General features: G+C 41.7%; 1 protein-coding gene across 6 annotated transcripts in view; it reads right to left on the bottom strand.

Annotated features, from left to right (window-relative positions):
• Positions 1–235: 235 nt before the first annotated feature.
• Positions 236–26166, bottom strand: part of znf385a (zinc finger protein 385A) — a 55226-nt gene continuing 29295 nt past the window's right edge. For 4 of the 6 annotated variants that reach the window (XM_086277416.1, XM_086277417.1, XM_086277419.1 and 1 more), the window contains 7 exons: positions 22481–22632; positions 16918–17028; positions 11257–11431; positions 4710–5069; positions 1247–1431; positions 891–983; positions 236–577 (listed from right to left, as the gene is read on the bottom strand). In XM_086277416.1, coding sequence (XP_086133542.1) covers positions 329–577; positions 891–983; positions 1247–1431; positions 4710–5069; positions 11257–11431; positions 16918–17028; positions 22481–22632 — 1325 coding nt within the window. In that variant the 3' untranslated portion in view covers positions 236–328. The other 2 variants (XM_086277418.1, XM_086277420.1) reach the window with 2 other exon arrangements.

The following is a 26166-nucleotide window of genomic DNA, read 5'->3' on the forward strand; positions in this document are numbered from 1 at the left end:
AAGGGAGGGACCAGGAGGTGAGAAATGTACAAGGGAGTTTGATGCATAATGACTATCAATCTCTGATAATTCCATCTGCAGATCACTCAAAAAGTCTTTTGAAATGGAGGGAGAGTGAATGGAGAGTTTCAGGTAAAGGGAAAAATAGAGACTTGTACTCCTTTCCACTGTTCCCTTGCTATTCTCTCAGTCAGATATTTATATTATCAGATTTCCCCCCCCCCCCCCCCCCCCCCTTATCAATTGCTGTTAGTTGATCATGTTTGTAGCTTCACAGTGTGCTTTTGGAGTGGATGTTCCTGACTGGCTGAAGTCAGATGGTTATGTGTCAGTAAGGAGAGAAGAGGATTGGCCCGTGAGTGGTGCGGATGGGCCCCGGGGCAGGTCTCAGGATTGCGTGGCTGAGAGGCGGGCCTTGCAAAATGTGATGAGGTGGATGGTGTGCGGGAGCAGCCGCGCGGAGAGCCAGTGGGTTTGAGGACGCAGCGGCGGCCATTGCTGCCGCAAGCGCCAAAGGGTTGGGCAACAGCCCGGCACCCAAAGCTTTGGTGAGATCCTTGGAGAAGGTCAAAGAAGACTAAAAACAGAATCAATAACAGTACAAGACAAGAGAGAAAGGAGGGGGGGGGGGGGGGGGGGTAACATTGATTAGTTTCAGAAGGTCAACACATGCAAGTGAAACAACTGTACACCATGCACTTTTGTAATTCAGAAAGTTCAGTTAGGTTGAGGTAGGAGGATGAAGACAGAACACCTGATGGGCTTTTGTGGAGATCAAACCAACTCCAAAGCTTCACAACCTTAATGTCCTTAAGTATCACTGGCTATCTGATCTCTGGAGTTCAGGTGTGCTTTGTCATAGGAGCTAAAAATCAGCAGTAAAATGTTACCGTTAGATCAGCTCCCCTGTGCTTCTTGTGTCGGCTGAGGAGAGGGTTAGGCTTGCCCGCCATACCATCCCGGTGCCTTCGACTTGATATGTGCTAAAAAATAAAGATCACAGCAAACTGCATTACTTTTCCTATTGCCTTACACCATGGACACTGACTGGAGAAAACATAATGAAAAAATACAGCTATGTAATTACACAATTGTTTAACTTGAATAAACATGAATAAAACAACATAATTTAAAATTTAGAATATTGACCACTGAATTGATCTTGTGCTTAACAAAAAAAATCAAATCTAAATGCCTGTCTAATCTTTAGATTTTAGGTACAGAAATATATCCACTGCTACCTTACCTGTTTTAGTTGCAGTTCAGAGTTGACCCGCACATTGCAGATCTCACAGTGGAAGGTTCGTTCCTGAGTGTTGGGGTCCACCGGCCCTCCTCCCTGCTCTCCACTGGGCTTGGGGCCCAGGCGTGGATATGCCTTTATAGGGCCCAGCCCGCTCCGTGCCTCCAGGATAGTTTTGTGTTTCGTACCTGCAGAGAAAGAAAGAATTTAAAAGCTAATATAATAAAATGAAATAATAAGGTGCCAGCGAAACATTAATTGTAACATATGAGTCATACTGCTTCCACCTGTCTGAAGTAAAATGAGACTGGACAGAATTTCTCTGTAGTTAACATTGCAGAACAAAGACAGTGAAAAGTGTCACATCATGGCAGAAAAAAAGAAACAACCACAACTACAATCCACTGGCTTGAATAACCACATAGCACAGCACAACAGAAAGAATGAATTCTGCCTGAAGTTGTAGAGCAAAGCTTTCCCCACAGGAGGGCAGCAGTCACCCATCTGTGCAGTTAGTGATCGGGAAGGTCAACTCAAAGCCTTTCTAATAATAACCTAATAATATAAGTGATTCATGATGTTTGACTCAGTGGAGTGCGTAGGATAAGGCCAAATAGTGTGTACTGTACAATATTACATCCATTATCCATGATCCACATCTGGCATTATCAATGAAAACGTGAATCACTGAGCCTTTAATAGAACATTAAAAAATACTGACAATAAATGTCAGTGTTTGGAAATTTAGGAGCACATTTTTATGAGATGCAGGCTTGGTCTGCTCTTTAAATGGCTCTTCAATCAGGCATTCGTTATGCTGTAAGAGCATGGCACCCTGCTTTGTACCGTTTGAAGAGATCAGTATTATTCCAAACATTAACACTGCTGAGCAAAGAAACAGGGCAGGTTACATAGCAGATTGTAGCAACCAGACATATATTACTGAAGCTCCTAGAGCCGTTTCTCGGAAATGAAGCCGTTTGACATAAAAACAGATTAGCCCCTTTAGATGTTTGCTCGACAGAGCCCATTTGGCATGACGTTATCTACTCAGTCATGAGTCAAAAAATGAAAATAAATAAATAAAAAGCTAATTTCCTATTAACAATATGTTCTTCATTTGGACAAGTCCTCGACTAGCTGCAGCTGCAAAAAGGACATCATAGAGAAATATGTTTTTGCATACTGCATATTATTGTGTGTGCTAAAATAGTCTCTCATTAAATAATCACACATTTTGTACTTGGATGAAACCTCCCACTCCATTTTACTGCAATGCTCCACTACACTGAAAAACAGCATTCAACTGTCTTTGGCTCTGACTTTGAAATACTAATTTGCCCCACTCCCTAAATTCCCTTTGAACAGTGTTAAGGTTACAGAAGTTGGACAAGTCATCTGGGTGGGGTGGAAGTGGGGAGCATGGAGGCTGTGGGCTTCAGTGTGGAGAAAGGTTTGCTTGTGGCCAAAAATGTGCTCTTGGGTGCCTGTTTTTGCTTTTGTTCTATTTTGGTCTGGCAATGGCTGGCCCAGTGGAATTTTTTTTTGTCTTTGCAAAGTTGACTCAGGGTGTAAACCAAACAAAAGGGGACAACATTGTTGCATGAATGTTACATGAAGTAACATGACTTACAAATCTTTATTCCTGTTTTCATGGTTTTGGGCAGGTCATGGTGTGCCACGCACACTGTTCATGTCTGGGTGTCTGTGTGACATATGCTTCCATTTTTGAACCCTGCTAATACACACAGCTCTGATTTTTAGAATGAGTGAACTTGATTGTTTCCAGATGGCTTTCCTCGTGCAGTTTTAGCTATTTCAACTTTTAGTCATTCAGGGTTTGAACTCTGGAGCCCACTGGGTGCCAGCAGGCTTTGACCCAGGATCATGTTTAAGCTGTCTATGATCTTTTTTAATACTATAAACACAGTAAATGTGCAAATGTTTTCTTGCAGACAGATACAACACAAAAATACTGATGTGTTTTTGGGAAATTGATAAACTAGTAATCAGAGGGTCAAAAAATATGAATTTCCAAAATATACAAAAGGTAATATATACATATTAGTGAATGCTATGGCAATATTATAAGTGCAGCATTTATCACCTGCTTTCATGTCTGACTCAGCCGGCTCAGGCTGAGAGTACTCTAAGCAGAGAGGAGTCAGTCCTTTATAAGGTTTATTTGGGGCCTCTGTCTGTGGTGAAGTTTAAGTGTACTTCATGCATGTGCATGTGCATATACTATACTCCCATAAGACAGATAGAAAGCCCAGCACATACATATTGTCCTGTGAGACATGCAGCAGCTATCCAAGTATGCAGTGCAGAAAGGATTATAGGATGCAGCCAGTTCCTCGAGGTATATGTAACCATGAAAGTGTTGTCGTGTGAAAGCCGTCTGACAGAATATTTAAACCCATATTATGGTGAGCTCACCCACACAATAACCAACATTTCCTTTTATTTTCTCATTCATGCTGTGGTTTTAACACCTTAAACATCACATTTCTTCTGGATGCTCCCCGCTGCTAAAATCGAATCTTTCAGCGGGGAAGGTATATTTACACTAATTGTGCCAAGAGTAAAATAAGAACGTAGGCTTGACAATGGCTGGGATTCCAGTATTAAAGACTGGACTGACACAGGTGAGGTACAGATGACCCTTGAAAACAAGCAATCCTTGGTTACAGCGGCCAAGCAATTAAAAGTATACTAATTAGCAGATGAATCACTTTAATATTGACAATGCTCTCTACTAAATTAACAAAAGCAAAGAAACTTACCAGTGCCATTTTTAAATACACTAAATATGTTAAGGTTTGATAAAACCGAGTGTAAATTTATAACATAAAGTCTTCAAAAATTAAATTTTTTTTCACATAACACCTTCTGTTTTAGTATGTTTTAGATGCTACAACAACTCAGTAATGTGTTTTTAATCATCATTCTCATTATTACTGAATTTGCATTAGGGCTACTGCGATAATTCCAGGAACTCAGTAGATACTTTGGGAGTTGTTTAAAAGACAACTCTTACACACTGTAAAATATACAAAACTATAGCTGCCAATTCAAGTGCACAACAGCCTCAGTGAAATTCAAACTGGGCTTTCAACAAACTGAGCAATTCTTTCAGTTGATTATCTGGAAATGCAAAAAAAAAGAAAAATAAAAACAAATTGTTTAGACTTGCTACTTTTTGTGATTTTTAATTTCTTCCTTAGGAATTCAAAACAACATCTCTGCAAGTGTTTGCATGTGTATTTCTTGGCTAAAGTCCAGTCAGGATGTGATACATTTTGTTTCCATCAAAAACACTGTGGCTTGTGCAAACAGAGAGGAATCCAAGCCAAACTTAATCAGAACAAGAAAGGCGCCACAGTTAATTCCAGATGACTGTATTTCCCGCTAAATTCAGGAAAGCTCAACTATTTCAGCATATCATTGCTCAGAGATTACTGACCTTTGTTGTGCGCCTCCAGTTGTGACAAGGAATTCACAGCCACCTTGCACAGTGCGCAGTACAACAGCTTCTTGGCCTTGTCCTCCTCGGTCTCTGGGTTGGATGGGCTGTTTGAAGCCGAAATGCCAACGGCTCCTGAAACCGGGGTTCCTGATCCAACCTGCTCTGAGTTGGTGAGGCTGCTCCCGCAGCCTGGGGAAGAAGAGGTCGGGGGGACCAGTGGAGGAGTAGGGGTGGGAATGAGAGGGCACACTGATGGCACAGGGGAGTCCATGGGTGGGGTAGGTGGGGTTTGAAGAGGTGGAAGGGGCCCCGGTGCCAGTAAGGGTCCATTTATCCGTGACATAGGCCGTGCTTCATCTAAAAAAAAAACAAAACAAACAAAAACAAAACAGACAAACAAAGGAAATTATAATGAAAGTCACATCCATCCATCCATTGTCTTCTGCTAATCCTTACCATAGCTGGAGCCTACCCCAGCTTGAAAGTAACACATTAAATGTAAAACTAAATAACTAAATAAAGATGATTACGAAGAACAAAGAGTTCACAAGTCAAACAGCAATAAAAAAAAACATGGAAACTCTGTGTAACCACATCCCTACCACTCCCAATTAAATATGGAAGCCAAAGTCTGCTCTATAGATCAGAACAACCAACATAAAGCGCATAAAGCACATTTAGAAGTGCTTTTTATTTCCTATACTGCAACCCATAATTGGTCAAAAGAGTTCCTTTTAATTTGAGTTACACATAAAGTAGATCAGAGGAGGAAACCATATGACCCAAATATAAGAACGGATGGGCAAGCGTTTAATGTTTCCAAGCTTTTTGAAGTTTTCAAGTCAATTTGTCAGTGCTGTGGGCTCATCTTATTGAAATGTTTCCAAGGAAGCAGATAATTGAACCTGAGCATGTTTTGGCTTTTCCCCTCTGTCCCACCCCCGTTATTTTTGGCTGGGATAGAAGTAATAATGGCATTTGCTTTGTCAACGAGCAATACATGCAATCCAAAGAAAATATCTTTAAGTGAGCGCTCCTCTCACTTTTTCTTTTCCATGCCCTCTGATTTTCTTTCTATAGCTTCCTCACTGCACATGTTCATGGTTACATTTTCTGTATTTATCGCACAACATGTTTATATACAGTATACGTTTCGGACTAGCCACCCACATACCTTTGAGCTTTCAGCATTCACTAAGCACTCAGTGTCAGCTGAAGAAAGACATCTAAATTTGGATGGAGTATTCAGAGCTACCCTCATTAGCAGGGACTATAAGGTCTTTCTCCAAACTCCACTCCACAGGATACAGCGTCAAAACCAGGTCTCTATGGATTAGGGTACTAAAGGGATGATATATGATATTTTCTGGGAAGAAAACAAAAATTCACTCTAATTGCTTAACTTCCTTTTATAGATTCTATCATGCGTTCACAGAGCATGTGATTTTTTCACATGACAGAGACCATGATATGTTTATCTATTGTTCCACTTTTAGTCTTATGACTTTATATTGTTTGGTATATTCTGGCCTGGCTACCCCATTGCATCATCTCTCATGAAGATGCCATTGTAAGTGCTTTCCATTCCACTACTTTCCAAGATTAGAATTCCCTCTCTTTCCAGATTGGAAGTTTCCAGCTGCAGAGCTGCTGGCTGCACAGAGCATTTCTCAAACAGATGTTCCGTTAAAAAGAAGAAAAAAAGGACTATCTCTAGCTCTATGTGGCATTGAGGATCCCATAAAGCAGTCCTGGATCAAAGTGCTGTTTGAGGTTTATGACTCATAATATGCCCACTTTTTCACAGCACTGACTGAACATGTTAAGCTGAGTAAAGAGCTTGTACCTGTAAGTGCAAAAAGGCAGCATAACAGAAAAACCAAAGTAGTTATCCGCACTGTTATGAGCTTTATGCACACTTAGGCACGTGTCTGTGCAAAGAAATGTTAAGAAACAAACCCCAAATCCACATCTATAACATTTGGTTTTGGTTAAAATCAAGTGGGAATGGTGTTGGCTGGCCAAATAGTAATGAGGGACTTCATGATCCATGATGGCCTGGAGTTCTGCCACACCAAACCAACATCCAGTCACTATTGCACCTTACACAGCACTACGGTAAATGTGTCATGCACTTTTCCCCCTTTAGGCTTCCAGGCCAAAACAATTCACAATCCACTGAAAATCATATTTCATTATATTAAATATTTTTATGTCATTTTTACTGACTAAAATTTAAATCATGAAACATCCTCTCAGGGTAGCAATACAAAGCGCTATTTTTTCTTACCCCAAGATTCCCACTGTCAGTTACTCCATTGTTTAAGAGTACAGGATACTCTCTAATGAGACTTGGCTCTCTATTGGCTAACTGACCATTCTCTCTGCTAGCTGACCTCAAATTACAACAGAAGACAGTGTTATTCATGGGGAGAGGTCAACAGAAGGATAACTCAATCCAGATGCTTTACACTATGGCCTGCTATGCCTGTATTGCCTTGATCCACTTCAGGAAATTAAAGCTGGTATGGTATGCTGTCCATGTGGAAAAGTTTTGTTGTTTAAGCTGCAGGATTTAATACAGTGTTTTCTTCAATCCATATCCTTAATCCCTATTCCTGAAGTGTGAACATTTATTTTGTCTGATATAATATTATTTGATACAGCGTGATGTTTACACACCATATATAAAGCACATAAACTGCATGTATGTGGCTGTGGCTTGGGAGGTAGTGCAGGTCACCTACTAATCAGAAGGTTGGTGGTTGGTGGTCTGTGGTTCGAGCCCTGGCACAGTCTCCAGACTGTATCTTTGGGCATGAAACTAACCCATATGAATATGTGTTAATGATAGATAGCACTTGCATAGGAAAAGCAGAAGAAAAAGTGCTTGTTTAAATGGGTGTGAATGGGTAAATGAGCCAAGCTGTAAAAAAGTGTTTGACTTAGAGTAGAAAAGCGTTATATAAAAACCAGTCTATTTACTGAAACAAGAGAGTTATTGTTGGTATGATTCTGTTGTGTGTAGGTGGAAAATTACACAGGGATACTTTTGCTTTGTTTACTTTAAATGCCAAAAGAAACTAATGTAATATAATCCCCACCCTCCCCCCTCATGGATCCAATGTTCCCCCACCCCCATAAAAAGATGCTTGCAGTATTTAGAGTTATAAGTCATCATCTTACTTGTCAGGCAAAACTGCCAGGAGGTTTACGGCAGGACTAGTGTACTGACTTTAAGTGTGAGCGGTTTGTCTCTTTGTGTGTGTGTTACATGTGTGCCATAGGCAGGATGACTCTGAGTGTCACCACTGCCCCCATCATGCCCATTCTCAATGATTAACGAGCTACGAAACTCAATGCTGGCCTTACAAGAGTTGAGCCACATTCATAATGCATTTGGGTGCCTTTTCCCTGTCTGGCCTGCATCCGAACCCTGAGTCATACACACACGGACACACACATAAACACACCCACACAGTCATCCCATATCAGGTACTGTTATTTCAGGCAGTTTCATCAAATAATTCACAAAGGAGGTAAAAAGCTTGTGAATTCCCAGATTTCCTCAATTAGACTCAAATGCTAACAATAAACAGACAGAGGATGGAGCAAACATTAGCTCAGTGTAACTCAATACTACAGTCACCTCATAGCCATGCAATTTGAACCCTCACATGAAAGTCATCTGTTTAATTGACCTTGGGTGTGTGCGCCTGTGAATGTTTGTGTGGACCAAAGAGTGCTATAATATCAGGGTGGTTTTAACAGAGCCCCTCATTAGGATGGGAGTGTCAGACGGCAGAGGGAGAAAGAGGAAAGGAAGGAAGGAGGGAAGACCAGAGTTTCTCTCCAGTACAACAGCTGGCTCTCCATCACTTGCAGGCTCAGCCAAACCTCAGCTCACCAGTCCAAATTTCTCAGAGCCAAGTGCCTCCTTTTTTGGGGACAACGCTAACCACATATCCTTTGACTGGTGTAAAACTCACGACCTGCTCTGAAAATCTGTAAGGTTCAAGAAGCACTCTTTAAACAATATTGAATAACCTATCACTGTTTCGGCCCTCAGCAAGTATGTATATGTACTCTGTTTTTGATATGTTAATCACAAATTATGGTGAATTCTTTTTCACAAACGATATATCTGATAGTAGCCCAGACTATCTGAATGTCTAAAATGACATTGATATTGTATGAAATCTGAGAGCAACAAAGAAGCTGTTGATAAGAAATGTTGCTCAGCATCAAAGACAAATACTGCTCTATGTTATGAGGTGAATTCCACCAAAACTCCACAGCCCAAAAAAATGTCTGTTCCCCAGACAGTAGTTTCCCAGTTTTGAAATGGACATCTGGCTCTCCTCCGAGAGACCCCCCCCCCCCCACCCAACCACTGAGATCACACTCAGGGCATGCATACACGAACATATATACACACAAACAAGCATGCAAAAAAATCAGGAAGAGGCAAGGTTCCAAGGTCACAAGAAAGACCCTTGGTTGGAAAAAGGCATTTTTCACATGTTGCTACTTTCAGAGCTCGATCATTGCAAGCTTGTTCGGCTTCTCATGATCTAGGAGTTCACTGCAGGAAGCTTCACTAATGAGGACTTATCTTAGCTGACCTTAGATCCCCTATGAGGGAAGACAGCACAAAGGACTGGCCTTGGTACTTGCCTGAGACTAACTATAAGAAAACCTTAAGTGTTATGTTCATGGACAGAAAGAGACACTGAAATGTGAAAACCTTTGCTTCTTCGCTCTGGCATGCTGTATTGAGGCTTTTTCTGGACCTGAGTTTCATCTTTTAATTTATCGTGTTTGCTCTGTTCCCTCCCATCAATAAGGTGGAAATGTCTGGTAAACAGTAGGCTACAGAAACCTTTGTAAATGTCACCAAAACACGACTGGTCTGTTCATTGGCTGGCGTTTGATCCGAGACCAGAGTGGTGGCACTAAGGGAATGGAAATGTTTGGTGCACAGAGAAGAATGGCAGACGCGCACAGAACCCAGCCTCTAAATTATACTGTGAAATGCAAAGATGAACCAGAGGGATAAAGGAAAGACTAAGACAACGGGAACAAAGTTAAAGATCCTTTGCTAAAGAAAGATCTTGCACTGCTTTGATCACGCCTTGCATCATATTAACTAATAAATTAATCTGCTTACAGTTAATTACTTTTCATTAAAGTCAGATCAGCTGCTGTTTCTGTCCTTTTAAAGGCTGGATGAGATTTTCGTTTATTCATTTGTCTTAATCAGTCTTAGGACTCTTTACTGACAAGTGGATGGTCAGGCAACGTAGTCTATGTTGAATGTGGTATACATGGTGTGGTACCTCCCAGTAGCTTACTACTGTACAAAGACACACCACACACCACAGAGCGGTTGATGCAGAGAAACTGCCATGTTGCCATACCATGTTCTCCTGCTCATAGACTAAATGGACTGACACAAACCAGATTTAGATAGAACAACTAAATAAAGTCTTGCTGTTTATCTTGACTAACACAGAAGATTAACTCTGGCACAGTAATGATGATTCGATCAGCCTTTCATGTCATGTTTGATTTCAGTGTAAGAGGTCTACTTCTACTACACCCTACTGTGACTGAAAAGGATTTTTTTAAATGACCAAAAGTTTTGAAGCATAGTTGGGAAAAGCCAAAATAGTCTGGATGTCAGTGGAAAAAAGAAAATTCATACAAACTTTGTGGCATATTGTAATTGTTTTGAATGGGAAATAGACTCCTGAATATCCTCTTGTCTGAAAAAACTAATCCATTATGAAAGACTCTGGCCAATTAAATTCAGACCTGATCAGGTGAGGAAAAGCAGAGCTTGAATCCCACATGAAGCCAAAAGTCTGTCTTTTATCAGACTGGACATACTTTTATTAGGCGGGGTATTGAGAAAGAGAGTGGAGAGCTGCAGGAGGAGGGCAGTCTATTTTCAAATTTTGTTGGGGTTGTTTTCCTTTTGTATAATTCTGCCTACTTGAGCTTGAAGGCTCAATTAGGTTTAATAATATATGTTTTTGTGACTAGGCAGTAAAGGCAATTTGAACTTATTGCTTCAGCTATTTCCAACTCCTAAAGGTCAAAGCAACTTTCCCGATATTCTGAATTTCAACATTTTCATCTGAACTCTCATTACAATTATACTTAAAAGACTCCCCCAATACTGGCAACTAAAAAATGTGTTCAGCTATTAATCTTCCAAATTAAATGTTTATTTTTTAGATTTTAGGTGGGACAGTCATTATCAGTCTCAGCAGTTTGTGGAACCGCACTGTCTACTATAAGATGTGCTGCGGCTAAATCCGATGACAAATAGAGACGAGATGCTCATAAAAACAGCAATACGCTGCGGAGCCACTGTGATTAGACACTTTTGTTATTCTTGCATATTTTTCTATTCATTTTCTGACAAAGACCATAAGCTGCCGAACATCCTGCGTGGACTGAAATGATTATTTCAACAAGGTTCCTCCCGAGCCTTTTCCCAGTTTTTGCTTGTGGCAGTAGTTTTCTGTTCTCTCACCTGCTTTGCTGGGCTCACTGTCTGGGGCTGCGCCAGGAGCTCCAGGCGGAGATGGGGAGGAGGTGGGGGGCAGGGTGTGAGGTTTGTCTCCTTCTTGAGGACGACTCTTAGAGGTCTCGATGCCTTTGACTCTCCTGGCATGGCGGTTCCCTTTGTAGTGGGCTTCTGCCTGGCTCTAAAGAAGAGCATGGAAAGGAAAACAAGTTATTTCATCAGTGAACACCGATGCCAAGATGCCAGGTATATAACAGGGTGGAATTAGACTCGGTGTGGCACCTGGCATGCATGCATGCCATTATGACAGCACGATATTTAATATACTCTGGGGACTAAAGTCATGATGAGCAGCAGGCAGTGAACAGAGAGATAGATTACATGCAAGATATTAAGAGAGATGCAATGATGAAGTGACTGCCTGCCCTCCTTGTCCCCTTATTTGAATTAAGAACAAATTATGAAGGTGTGTGTTGAAACATTAACAGTATAGGTTATGTGGAGGATTGGCTGAAGTTGCCATGCCTGCTAACTAAAGGATCAGGAAACTGCCATATAAGACCAGAGGGCGCATTAGTCCATTTCTAAGCCTTCCCTTTCTTCCCTTTCTTATAGAATATGCACAGTCTTGGAGAATATCAGTCTTGGAGAAAAAAAACAAAACAAATTTCCCACGTGTGGGACTAATAAAGGTTATCTTATCTTATCTTATCTTAATATACATCATCTTACTACACGGCATCAATGCTGTTGTCTTTAATATCTGGCAGGAAATATAAAATAAGGATCTGCACGCTCAGCCGGCATTCCAGCAAAGACAAAAAATGCTGCAGAGATTTATTATGGAAGTCACTGTGTCCAATCTCCTGATGACATGCTCTCTACTGCCTAATGTGTTTGCTCACTGAGTAAACAAGCGAGTTATTTGTGAAGAGAATATGGGACATTATGGGAGTCTGTTTCTAGCCTCTGTGTTACTGCACAGATGTTTGGAAGTCGGGTAAAATGCGGCGTATGTGATGCGGGGTTGCTATACATAGCTGTCTGGCTTCACAGTATGGTGACTATAAAACAGAAACACACGTTATTTCATTGGCTCACTGACTCCCTCTCACACACTCACACTCACACTCACACAAATATAGGATTATTTTTTCATCACCCCTCTCTCACAGTATGTGTCCAACTATGAAAAAATAAGTAGCTACTTGCTGATACAGACATATTCAGTCAGTACTGCACTTGTAAGTGAAGTGAACTGATGTGCCATGGCACGTGCTGTGTCGGCCAAACGATTGCATCAAGGGACCAATGATGAAGATATTTATTAAGTAGCAGGATTACAGTTGGTTACCAGGGATGAGTCATTGACAGCTGCCTCAGGAATTTGACTGACACTTAGGACATCGTGCTGACCAGAGGCTCAAGTGTGGCGATAGACTGGCTCGGCAAAACAGGCAGGGGGTGATGAGTAATGTTACCGAACCCTGTTGTCTATATTTGCTTTGTGTGTGTCTGTGGGAGTGTGTGCCTGTGCCTGGCAGCATCTATCAAACGAGCTGGCATGGCAAACACTGAGCACTGGCTGAAGCAAGTAAGAAGATCACATGTTTCTTTTAAACCAGGATGACACATCAGGCTGTAACTGTACCCTGTCAAAGGGGTCTTAAGGACCTGCACTTGCAAAGCCTACAGATCAAGGTGGAGAGAGCTGCATGCAGGCAGAAAGGGGTGGAGGTGTAGACTGCTGAAAGAGAAGTAATCTCTCATGATGAAGAGGGGAATGTGGGAAGATTAAAAGGTATATGGCAGTGCGTGGCAAAGCGGGCACAGAGGTTTTCTTGACTTCTCCCAGCAAGTCAAAGGGATCAACTACCAAGCAGCTGAGTGTCACTATGAGGTCCTGGGCGGAGAGGAGGGAGGGAGAATGAAGGGAAAAGGAAGCACAGGAAACTGAAAGTCAGAGAAGGTAAACGCAAAAAAAGCTGCTCTCAGAATGGAAAGGATATAAAGAGACACAAATCTCAGAGAGAATAAAAACTGCACCACGCCAGTTTGTGATGCATGTGTTTCATTATGCAGAGAGTTTGAAGTGAACAACTGCTTTCCTACATGATCATCACTCTGAGGGGGGAGTTGTGTTATTAAAGCAGAGCTACTGCAGAGCTGCATTTCTAAAGGAAGAAATAGGAAGAGAGGGAGAAAAAGAAAAGAGAGACAAAAAGCAAGCAAGAAGCGAAGTGAATATGGTTGGAGGAGAAAAGATAAACGTGACGTGAGCAGGGAGGAAGCGGATGAAAATAAGAGATGCATATCAGCATACTGCAGCAGTTGTGACGCTGGTCAATGCAGCTCCACAGAGCCTGTGATGTCACTAATGCAGCGTGGCATCAAGGTTATTCTGCATAAACCACCATTAAGTTCTTTACACGGACACACACAATGCAGAGACAATGGGGCACAAACTGTCTCCCCCCTTATCCTTTCCTCCTGCCCCTCCCCTTCAAGTCTCCTCTCTACCACTTTCCCAACATGCACTGGGGCTGTCAGAGCCAGACACTAATCCATGCCCTTGACGAATGCATCTTATAATAAGTAGTGGCAGGCAATTTTGGGCATTTCCACACAGTAAATAATGCAGCATGAGAGAGGGAGACAGCCAGCAAGAAGGGGAAAAGGTTCTTTGGAGAGAGAGAGACAGTAGAGAATGATCATATGGGATGAAAGAAATGATGGCAAAATGATGTGGGAAATGAAGAGAACGTGGGTGGGAGACAGGAGGTAAAGCAAGACAAATACAGTAGCCATGACATTCCATAAAAAGCCCACTCGCTTTCTTCTTTGACCCAAAATGTTTTCAGCTCACATGTGGCAGATAAAGGAAAAGAATGTCTACATCAAGGACAGTGCCCGAGCTTGAAAATGAAGCTGAGAATGCAACATCAGATTCTCCTGAAGTATTTCTCACTGCATTATCTTCATCCATCATATATTCATTTGAATTTGATTTCACTAGCTCAGAGGCCCACGTCCTCATTTTAGGTTTGACAGTGTTTTAGTAGGTAAGTGAATGCTTTGACATGAATCGAGCTGCGGTTTGGTGAAAGGCCTCGAAGGGGACTGGCAATGGCTCCCGGGCCCGGCAGATCCCCACGCACTAAATAGAAATGAAGAAGTCAAAGAATTGAGAACAAGGAGGGAGGAAGGGTGGGGCACGTAAACGAGAATGAACAGCTTGCAGAACTGGAGGAACCTATATAGATGACAACCGGAAGGAGCGTGTTTGGAGAATACATAATCTCCAAATAAAAACAAAAATACTGGCATCTGCCTGTATTCCTCTCATTCTCCCAGTAGATACATAAATGGTATCAATTTAAAAGTTCTAAATAGCCACATTCTGGACTTATCCCATTCACAAGAATTTAAGGAAACTTTGACCTTGGGGACGAGATCGCTGTGATTCAAACTCGCCTGAGATTTTAGTAGATACACCTATGCTTTCAATTTAAAGCTCCTACATTGCCTCATTCTCAAGTGATCGCATTCAATAACTTGTCCACGCTGCCCACTCGCCCACCCACCCCATCAGCCTTGTACGCCTGAGATGCAAAAAGTGTGGATGGGGAGTCACACCTAGGGCAAGACTGCAAGTCTGACATTGATGATGTACTGCAGTATGTTTTTACCTGTCCAGGTAATGGGAGTTAAAGCTGATCTGGAAAAACACTAACTTATTAACAAGACTTTTACTCGATTAAAGGGACAGTATATAGCCGAATTAAATTTACATGATATATCCCCCTGCTATCTACTCTCCTTGCAGTAATACTGCCAGAAGGCTTAATTGCTTATTGCTTATTGTATATTTGATGAGGTGTGGACATAGGCATCCCCAAGGTCCACTTGGACTAGACTTTTTTTTTCTCATTGTGGGCTGTAAGCTTTAGCTGAGATTTTTATGTCATTTTTAAACAATAGCTCTACAATCTCTGTCAGTTTTTACTTTATGTTGTGGCTTTTGAATCGGTCGTAACACATATTTTACTTGGCTTGTAGTGTTGTTTATCCATTTACGTTATTTTGGGGTGAGCGGCTGAGTTTTGGCAATGTTAGTTGCTTTGCATATTTTTGACAGTAACAACATCTTTTTCTAGTAGCCATCAAATAAACTTTGTTGTGTTTTTCCAAACTACAGCCACCACACAGGCCCTGCATCCACCTACCCAGAATGAGAAAAATACTGATGCTGGATTTGAAAAGAAAAGTATTTCTTTGATTCTCTGACCACCAAATGCTCATCTGTTTTATTAGATTCAAGAGAAAGCAGACATCTCTACAGCCTGATATCTCCCAAACTTGGCAACGCACACCACTGCACTAAACACTGATATAGTACTAAGGGAAAAAGAGTCACCTTTCCCTGAGCAGAGAAGATCACACCAGATACCACTCTCAAGCTGACGTCAGTGAATGACAAAGAGAAGAAATTAATCTCTGCAGGGTGCTGGTGTAAAGATCATTCACACATGAACATGGCTTCCAAGCAGAAATGCTCCCTGCATACTTCTAAATAATTGCGCTTGCTTTGGTTAAATTTTAACCTTCATATGATTTCAGGGGACAGCAGGTTAGGTTCTTCACAGCAAGTACCTTCTTGTTCTTTAGGCAATATTTTAAATATAAAATCTAATATTCAAAGTCTTCAGATTCTTTATTGATTGTAACTTCATACAAAAGAACACATCTTAACTAAAAGTCAGTATTGGCTCTCAATCCTTGGGTCTTAAAGTATTCCATTATATAAACATCTCGAGTTAACTGTTTCCTGTTTCTTGTGAAGATATACAGGACAGATCCTGGCTAAGAGAAGCTTCATGATTACAGCCTTGCAGCTCCCTGACCACACGGAAACCATGATTGTAGATCTGATGTGTATATATAGCCCTGACCCACTCCTTAATGTTGTGTATTGTGGATGGTTGAACGCCCTGGCCCTGAAGTCTGCAACACTGAATAGGGAGTATTGCAGCCAAATTATACACTACACATATGACATTTGGTACTGGTTTTGTCATGAGTCTATCCTATTTGTTGACACAAAAAAGGAAAAAACAGAAAAAATATTTGGCATCACAACTCATAAAATACTTCCATATGATTTTTTGCTTTCATTAATTTGTCATCAGTTGTGTCTGCGAATTGCCCGAGGGTATAACGTGCAAATAAATTCCAATTAGGAGTTCCCAATTAATTAAGCTTTTTAAAGTTTAATATTTTCTATAGAGAGAAATGGAAATCTACAACTTTAAGATCAAACTTATCAGTACTGATGAACAACAGAAAATCCAGAATTTTATTCCTCGTTCACACATTCGTCAGGACCGCTTAAGCCTCTGTGCTGCAGTGCACTACTGCTGCCTTAAAACAAATTAAATTCCAGTCAGGTCGCAACGGCCAACACATAACCCAAACAAACGCACCACATCCGCTTTGTTAGTTCCAGCTTCCAGGGGGAGCAAACCAGGACAAACAGTCCTCCGAAACAAATAAAAGGTTGATTCTTACTTGGAGAAAAATAAAATATTTTCAGTGCCATAAAGAAAATGAAAACAAGATGAGAGGCAGTGATGTTGTGTGTGTGTGTGTCGTCATTTATTTATTTACCTCTGAGTTGAAGCGGATCTGGCAGACGTTACAGGAGATGACTGGTCGCTTGGTCTTGATCAGAGGAACTCCAAATGTGTGGTTGATCACAGCCTTTTGCACCGGGTCCATCTGCGAGTGAAAGACAGAGAGCAGCTATAATTCACACTGGTGCCACAGCTCAATGGGCCAAGCTGTCATAACGTGCAATAGACTAAACCAAAATGACCACATGCAGAATGCATAAGGTTCACAGTTAAAGAGCGGTTGCAGAGTCTGTTCGATGATATCTGTAATTCACTTCAGCAAACAGTGGTCAGCAGTGTTGACAGTTTGTTGCTACAACCGAGACACCTGTTGCATCCCCACGATTAGGAATCTGATGGTTCTGGATCCTCACTACATTGTAGTATAATACTGTCCCTGTGCTAATTGCTTCAGCTGGGACATCCATCATCTCTGTGGTGTTAAGCACCTTGTATAAATTTAACTAACTTGCTTAGCAGCCCTCAGTAGTTAAGCTGCCCATATAAATTCTGTCCCAGACACAAAAGACCCGGCCCGTACTGGACTGTTTGTGTTTGAAGCCGAATTTATCAAGCAATCACTGTTGGTTGACCTTAGCATTACTCTGGATTCAGTGGCTGGCTTATATTTCAGCCTCAGACAACTGTCTACAGCTAAAGTAAGCAACAATCATAAACAAAGACTGATGTAGCAGTGCGCGGGTATGCAAGAAGAATGAAGCAAAAAAATCCGTGGCCTGAAGAACAAAAGGATACAAAACTTTGTATTTTGAATTCAAAAGACAGCGAGGAAACGTTCAAGTGTGTCCACCAAGAGTAATGAAAGCATAATGCAGTGCCAGGCAGATGCAAAATAACTCACTTTTGATTCATTACTGTATTTTGGACTATTTACTAAGCTTTTCTTTAAGCCTTGTTACACTGAGAGGCACAGTCTCATCCAATATAGAAGCAGCTCAACATCCCGAGGAGTGAAGGACAGGATAGAAGGGGCTTAAACAAATATTGTTGTTACTTAGACTCAAATAAGTTTGTTTTTTTTGCACAGTGCTCGTTGCTTGGCAACTCCCAACAAAAAGAAGCAAAAATAAAGAAAAATAAAAGATCAAGGGGAGGAGCCTCAAGACATTTCAGCCACCCAGCTGTGGCCGGAAGGCACAGAAACATACCATCTGGAGGAGAGAATGAGTGAGCGAATGAGAAAAAGAAGAGTAGAGAGTTGGAGGGAAAGAGAAAGAGGCCCAAGTTGGACATCCTCACATCAAGCATGCTTATCTCTTTTCCACGTTCCAACACTGTCTCTGTTTCTCTCCCAAGAAACTGTATAAAGAAAGCTCTGCTGCTCTGGCTGTGAGGACAGATTAATGGGGAGGGCTGGGGTGGGGGTGGAAGATATATTGAACAATTACAAATGTTTACTGTGTGAACATCTAAACAACAAGAACTAAGCTTTAGCCAGCACAAACTTCCACACCAGGACTGCATTAAGCTTCCTATTAATTTTTAAAAAGTGACACTGTGTTTTATCAAATCTTTCCAAAGTGTAGAAAAATTTCTTTCTCTCAGTGTCCATAATGTGACCCAGACTAGATAGAGTTTAGCAAGAATTTGAACCTGCCTGGTGGCGTAACCGCATGAATCATGGGCTTCTCCGCAGTCATTCCACCAGTCTGGGTGTGGGTCAGTTATGACCCATCCAGTTAATTCAGCTGTTGAAAACACAGTCCAGCTGCCAGCAAATGTCTTTGGAATGTTGCTCGCATGGCCTCTTCTCCAAACGCTCTCCAAAACATGTTCTCATGAAATAGGAGGAGAGCACTATGATGTAACTGCAGAGGGATTTTCCAAAACTCGCTCGTATAATTTTGTGAACATCCATAACTGTAACTGTACATTCTCATAAAAAAATAGAAATCAAACATATTACAAAGTTTACATTTATCTGGGAAAATAATGGAAACTTCATGTTATTGTGGAGCTGTGTGAATGTGGTGAGGTAAGCAAAGCACACAGACCGCAGACCGCTGACTTTAGCATCACTCGGCAGTCATGCCAACAGCTCCATGCAGCCTTAAAACTCCAAACACTCAAATATCACCCAAGCATCATCCAACACTGCACAATGACACACGTCCTAACTCACCAACATCCTCTGTTCTAGAGTTTCTTTTCATCTTTCATTTTCTACAGTTCTGATTTTCTTCCCATTCTTTACTGTGTTTCCATTCGGTCTTAGTTAGTCTTTCTTTAGTTCGTTTGATCAGCTAAAACCCACCAGGGGAGAGTGCACTACAGCATGACTCTCAGTAGAGCCATTGTGACAGTCACAGTAAGGTCCACACTGTGCCAGACGAAAACAGCCTTTGAAGCACAAATTCAGCATTACGTTTAAGCTGGCCCAGTTTAAGACACAGTTGGACCGACAAAAATGTGACAAGCTCTTTGAATTTTAGGTACTTACCTTCATCTCCTCTTTGTCTGTAGAAGCTTGGAGCTGCATTGGTCCTCCTGTGTGTGTACTGCTGGCCGAGGTATGTGTTTGGGTCTCAGCATGTGCAAGGCTCAGAGCTTGTGGTGCACTATCCTTACTCATTCAGCCTGTTTGGTAGGTGGTCAACGCTGAATACAGACTAGCTCACAAAAACTGAGCTTATGCCTAGTGAAGCATTGGTAGCTGCGATATCTTTATTTCCTTTCAGCACACCGTCTGCTTCTCTTTTGAGATGCTTTAAGAGAAATCTCTCCCTTACTTCTTTTTTCAACACATGACCTAACAAGTGCCTGTCCCTTTTTTCAGTCTCCTCCTCCTCTATTCTTAACTACATTCCCTCTCTGCCTCACACTCCACTTTAATGCACTTCCTTCTCTGCTTTCCAGTTTTCTCCTCCCTCTCTCCCTCTCCCTCTCTTCCCCATGGTCTGTCAGTCTGCCCATGTGCACCCAGGATTATGTATCCTACTCTCCTCCTGCCAAACTCTCACTCTTCTAGGAGTGCTGAATAGCCTTGGTATGGATATTGATAATAATTTACTGATAACAGTTTTTTTTATCAATTATTCTCATAGGTCAGGTTCTTAGCTAATCAACTTCTTGATTCCTGACTTTGCTGTTTAGGCTTCCTTTAGGTTTTCAGTGTAAGTTCAGCTTTGTTTTTACTACCTATGAGCCAGAGCTGAGGTTCACATGTGACTCAGGTGTACAAGAGCGCCACAGCCGTGTCCTTTCAAGCTGCTAGAAAAACATGCGAGCACTGATAAAAGGAAATGATAAAGTGGAAGGCCTACAGTCCTGATGAACTGGAGGAGGCAGAGCAATTCCCATCTTTAATTCACACCATCCATCGAATGTCGTCATCCACCACTGTAGCCGGCATCTCCCCCACAAACCCAGAACTCACACTTGCATGAAACTCTAGCTAGACAAATATTTATTGGATGTGACATATTCACACCAAAGTGATGACAGGGCCACATGTGGTGCTGGACAAAACATAAATGTGTACTGTTTAGATAATGAGCTATTAGTCATGTCTTGCTGTACTACAATTATTTTTGTTAGGGGGAGAGTGAGAAAAGATATATATATAGTAGTTAAGATTCAACAACTGCACATGATTATACTGGACCAAGAAGTCTTGTGATTGTGTAGCTTCAGCAAACAGTGCAGGCAACACAACTCTGAGTTTTACTCAGAGTTTTATGAGCAGTTTTATGTCTGTATCAGTACCAGCTGATGCAGATAAATAATTCAGCCTCATCATTGTCTACAGGCACATTGCACGAGACAGGCAGGTGGAGGACAAATCACATTAAAGGACTATTAAAAGCTGTATATGGCTTTAGGAGAGGCCATTCCTCCGCTATGGGGCTAATAACCCTCAATGTGAAGTAGAGCCTCATTAAGGCTGTACAAACTCAGCACAGATCACTTATTAAGGCAGAATGATGGAACAACTAGCTGTCAGCTCACTGCAGTGCTGTACCTTCATTGAGATATTTTGTGGATCATAATGTGTTACTGTGCAATGGTGCAGAAAAGCGCCAGGAAACATCAAAAGCACTTGAAATGTTATGTGAAATAGCCCCAGTTCAGCCTAACAATCCATATAAAAACCTCCAAAACAAAACAGTATAAGATCTAAATGGAGCTGTGGACACTTACTCTCTTATTCTAGATCTTCCTGTATAAATTTACTCATCTTCACAGCACTACATTGAACATAATAAACTCTGGGAAAGTGTAAAGCTAGGATATCCCAGCAAAACGTTAAAACAGAGCCTCATATAGGGGCAAACAAAGCGGTTTTCATATCTGCAGCATATTTACACCACATACATGCCGCATATCTAATAAAATGTGAGATTATGTCATACACTTCAGGCAACAGAAGCTCTCCTTGCAAACACCAACAGTGATATATTAGTGAGTCATTTCTTCATGCTTTTGAATGTACTATGAGTACGCTGTAAGGTCAGAATGCCCTTACAGCTTCTCTTATGGCCCCATCTCCTGGCCACAGAGCTGTAAAACAGCACTAACGGTTACCTCGCAGTCATCAGCAGGAACACCTATTAACATTCACAGTGTCCCTGTGGGCCTTCCTACCTAGTTGACTCGTTGATAAGGAGGATGGTGAGCGGATGGACGTTATAGAATAGGTGAGAGGAAGTCCAGAGGGAGTGTTGCAGAGGCAGCAAGACAGGAAATAAAATCAAGCAAGAATGATTTTAGGGCTACGCTAACAGAGGCCAGAATGGAAACCGAGTGCCTGCATAATCTCAGTATCTCAATTAATGCATGTCTGCTGGGTGTAGTGCAGTTTGGTAGTGAAAATGCTTCCACTTATGTCATGGTGAGGCCTATTAAAATGACTATATTGTTAAAATGTGTTTAAGAGTGTCTGGACTCCTGTTACAATCCCTGTAGGGCCATGCATGGTCAAAGCTCATGCCAGATATTTCCAATTAGTGAAAGGTTATTATGTTGTCTTGTTGCAGACTGCAGCTAAATATACCAGGGTGACACATAACCCTGTTGAAGCCATGGTCCGCAAATAGCATTGCCCCAGTAGAGTACATATACAGTTCAGTGAATTTGCATATTGCTGATGAGAAATGTGTTGACATTGTTCAGCGGAGTCTGGAGGAGCAGGTGCCACATTATGCTGAGTTGGTGAAATGGTAAATGTCTCTATGGTCTAATCTAAATGCCTGAGGTAGAAGGAACAGGAAGCCTCCTCTCCTTTAAAAGAAAAAAAATATTACATCAAACAAACTGCGGCGTTTGATGTTGTTAGTTATAGGGATGGCCTTAAAACTGTTCTTTAATTATATGGCTACGATTTTACGGCTTTGAAAATAGTCCTGTTTCCAGCATATCTTAAAGCTGACTATTGCATTCAAAACTGTACGTAGAGAAGAGTGCAAGTTAAAGCATAACGGCGGTAACCTCCAGCACCCAGCACAACATTTACAATTTTGCGTCGCGCGTTTTTCTCGCTGGAGTCGATGACTTAAAAGGCTGCAGTGTTTGTGCTTGTTGTCTGCAGCAACTCTTACCGTATTGAAGTTGTGGAAGAGGCTCATGCTGTGTGGAGGAGGGGGGGTCTCCACTGGGAACTGCAGGAAGGGCTTCATGTCCAAGTGGGGTTGGATCACTGTGGGGGTCCGTAAGAATGTCGGCACTGCTGCCCCAGCTCGATTGATGCCTCCTAAACACAGAAAGAGACAGAGATACATAAGTATGCACGGTATTTTCCAGCATTCATGAGCCCAGGCTCCGGGGTGTGTTTACTCAAATGTGTGACAGAGAATTTAAACAGTGTCTTTAGGTGATATAAAGAATACAAATTAAAGCAAGAGACAGAGAGAGGAAGGGAAAAAACAACAAAAACATGTGCTTTTTATACAGGCTGTGTACAGTTGTTTCCTGGAAGGTGCAGGTGAATTCCAAAATGCACAATAATGTATAATTTCACTGCAAAAGCAATTATCTCTCTGTGGACAGAACAAAGCTATGTGACGCCCCATAGAAGCATACAGTTTCTACACAGTGAGGAAAAAAGATGCATTTGGTCAGTTAAGGGCTTTTCATTGATTGCTGCACAGATCTTCTGGTTTTCCAGACGTGTTGGCAAGACTGAATCTACAAAGTGTGACATTGCTTTAATACATATGGAATGATGTTGAGGGTTTTGTGGACTGAATGATTCACATCCCCGAAACAGGAATGCCATAAGGAAGAAAAGGATGCCACAGAGGCAGAGGGGATTCCTCTTATCCACCTGTCTGCCAGTGTGCTCTCTTCTTCTCTCCTCTCCTGGGAGACATCTGCAGCTAGATGATAATGAGTTCCATCTCAGGCAGCGCTGCTTTATGTCATCCTGTGTTGTGCACTACAGCTGGATCACTTAGTTGAGTCTAATTATAGTATGAATGAAAGAAGAAGTACCACATACTTCATTTGGCTGGATTTCTAAAGAAATCGAAAAACGCAGTCACTTAAGAAAACTACTGCAAGGGTACCCTTGCACACAGAGAGATACACATGCACACGCGCACACACACACACACGCAATATTTAATTCGCCTATAAGAAACATGTGAGGCTGCCTTAATGATACGCAGTTTCCTATTCTCCCCATTGCTCCCATCTGGCTTCTCTTCCTTTTCCTCCTTATTCCCTCTCGTCTCCTCTCTAACCTCTGTCAAGGATGATAGTGATGGGGCCCAAACAGCAAAACTCAGCCTCAGCAAGCTCTTAGATTAAGCCTCTTAATATCCGCAACTGGATTTCTATGGCTTTCAAATTCCTCCGAGACTTAAAGCTCTGCCGCTCTCCTTTTCGGGATTGCTCTAAGCTACTTTTTTTGCTCTGTTACTTGCCATCCCTCACCGTGGTTTCCACAGCAGTGCTTTTCTACCTTCCTCCACACTTCCACATGCTAATTTGGGCATTATTTGACACCTCTGCGATTTCATCAAGCTTTATGTCAACTGAATGTAAACAGAGAAAATATTATGACTTCTGCTTTGAAGACTATGTTACCAGATGGAGTCGCCGAAGTTTGGATTAGAGTGAGTGGGAGAGAAAGGGATAAGAAAGAGAGAGCGGGGGGGATTGACTTTGTCGGGCTGGAGTGAAAGTGCTGTCTCAGCTGCCTTCTGCTACGCATCTGTAGGCCTCGAGGTGCAGAGGACTGCATCATTACCTCTAGTTAAGCATTTAAATTTTCTAGTCTAAACAAACCAAACATATACACATGCAAACACGTGTATGAAAGCACAAAACCACACAATTATTCTTACAACATGTGAAACAAGTTTGAGGCTTCTTGCCTGCTGGTTTTCCAGCTGGTGCAGTCTGACTCAGCAATCTTAAACTCTTTCATTTTACATTAGGTTTAAAAAAACTGACAGGTTTTTTAGTTTTCCTAATTAAATATGTACACTTGCAAACATGCAGAGTTCACCCTTTAATCTAAACTCCTCGTGAATGTAGCTTCTTCTGATGAAAGAGGATTAGAAGTAACTGATGAAGCCAGTTTGTCCCCTATCAGGGCTGCATCACTAATACAATGATTCTTCACTGCATTTATCATGGCGTCGTGCCGTGTCTCAATACATCGTCTCCTTTAGCATCTTTGTACAAGTTCATGTGTGAATGTGTGTTTTGCTTGTATGGAGTGAGACTCTGTTAGCTGAAATTGCACAGCAGTAATGTTTGCAGCTCCCCAGCGAGTCTGTCCTTGAACACTGAGACCGTTACTGGCAGCGGGTCAGGCAGTGTCTGGCAGGCTTACAGAGAGATTGGCTGAGTGGAGGGCAAAACGCGTCTCTGCAGCAGCACAAGGAGCTGAAATCCGAGGAAGTGAATGGAGCTGTGGACCAGACATGAGCAAGAAGAGCAGTTGGCCCTTGAGCCCAAGACATATGTGTGTTTGTCAGCGTGCATAAATCAGAGTGTGGCTGCACCATATATTTATCCCATTAATTTAATCTCTCTCTGGGGATCTCCTTACAATGTTAACTGAACAAATTGTTATATGGTGCAGGAGTATGGCAAGTGCACAAATGCATTTTCGCAAACATATGGGCATTTTATGTGCAGTGTGTAAACAAGTGCATGTGTTTAAGTGCTCCCACTTGGCTTTTACGGACCAGACTTCAATGAAGTCAGAGCTGATAAAACAATAAATTGTAAATGAGTAATAACAAGAAGTCTCCTCTAATGGCTTCTATGCAAATACTACACATATATAATTATTTTTTGTTGTAGACAGGAGGACAAACAGAGTAAGCAACTTGGCTGTCTGTGACTGGCATTTTACAGCGTTTTCTACCCTTTAAATGACTAAAAGAAAAACAAATCAATTTACTTTAAATCGCAAAAGGCCTTCACAGTTCATCAAAGAACTGTTATGTGTACTGTTATTAGTAAAACTAATTACAGCATGCAAAAGTAAGTGATGACAAAACAGGATCTTTGCTCACTGTAGTCTGATATTCCCTTGTGGCTGTTGGAGCCTGTTCTGTGTGAGTGTATGTGTGGTAGAAATTGACAGACAGGGCTGCCTGGAAGAGCTGAGAGAACTCAGACAGTGATTTGGATGTTGTTAAACCCTCTGACATGCCAGGAATCCTACCAGGCTAACAGGGGCCATAATCAGAGCTCATAAACAGCCTGTGGGACGCTGCCAGAAGGCTTGGATTTGCAGGCTTTTTTGAAGAGTTTGTCTTCATATGAGCCTTTATTATTCACTTGTTGTGAGGACCATCACGAGTTTTGTACCTTGATTAGAATGTCGAGTTAGGTCTAGGTTATGAACAGTACTGAGGGCAAGAGACAGCACGAAAATAAGCACCACTCCAAGTAGTTATATGTGCCAATACTAAAAATGGCCACAAACCCATGCTTACACTGTATAAATACAACAGCAGGTAACGCCGACTCCTCCTGTAGCTGAATGTCAGTGTTCTTGGGCAAGATATTGAACTGCCCCCCATTCATACATCAGATGTGAGTTTATGCATGCTAATTAGAGAAATGCTTAAATGCATAGAAAAAAGCATTAGATGAATGTTTGTATGAATGGGTCAATGTGGCTTGTAGCAAAAAAAAAATGCTTTGAGTGCTCAGTTAGAGCAGAAAGGTGCTATGTAAATACCAGTCTGTTTATGCATACGCACTAATAAATGACCCTCATTCCTGCTTCACCATGTGACACATTTAATCCCTAAAGCTG

Source organism: Aulonocara sp. 'chitande type north' Nkhata Bay, linkage group LG20, assembly GCF_057382095.1.
Source record: "Aulonocara sp. 'chitande type north' Nkhata Bay isolate Kocher_YH1m ecotype deep benthic linkage group LG20, A_spYH_male_GT1.1, whole genome shotgun sequence".
In the NCBI taxonomy this organism is placed as follows: Eukaryota; Metazoa; Chordata; class Actinopteri; order Cichliformes; family Cichlidae; genus Aulonocara; species Aulonocara sp. 'chitande type north' Nkhata Bay.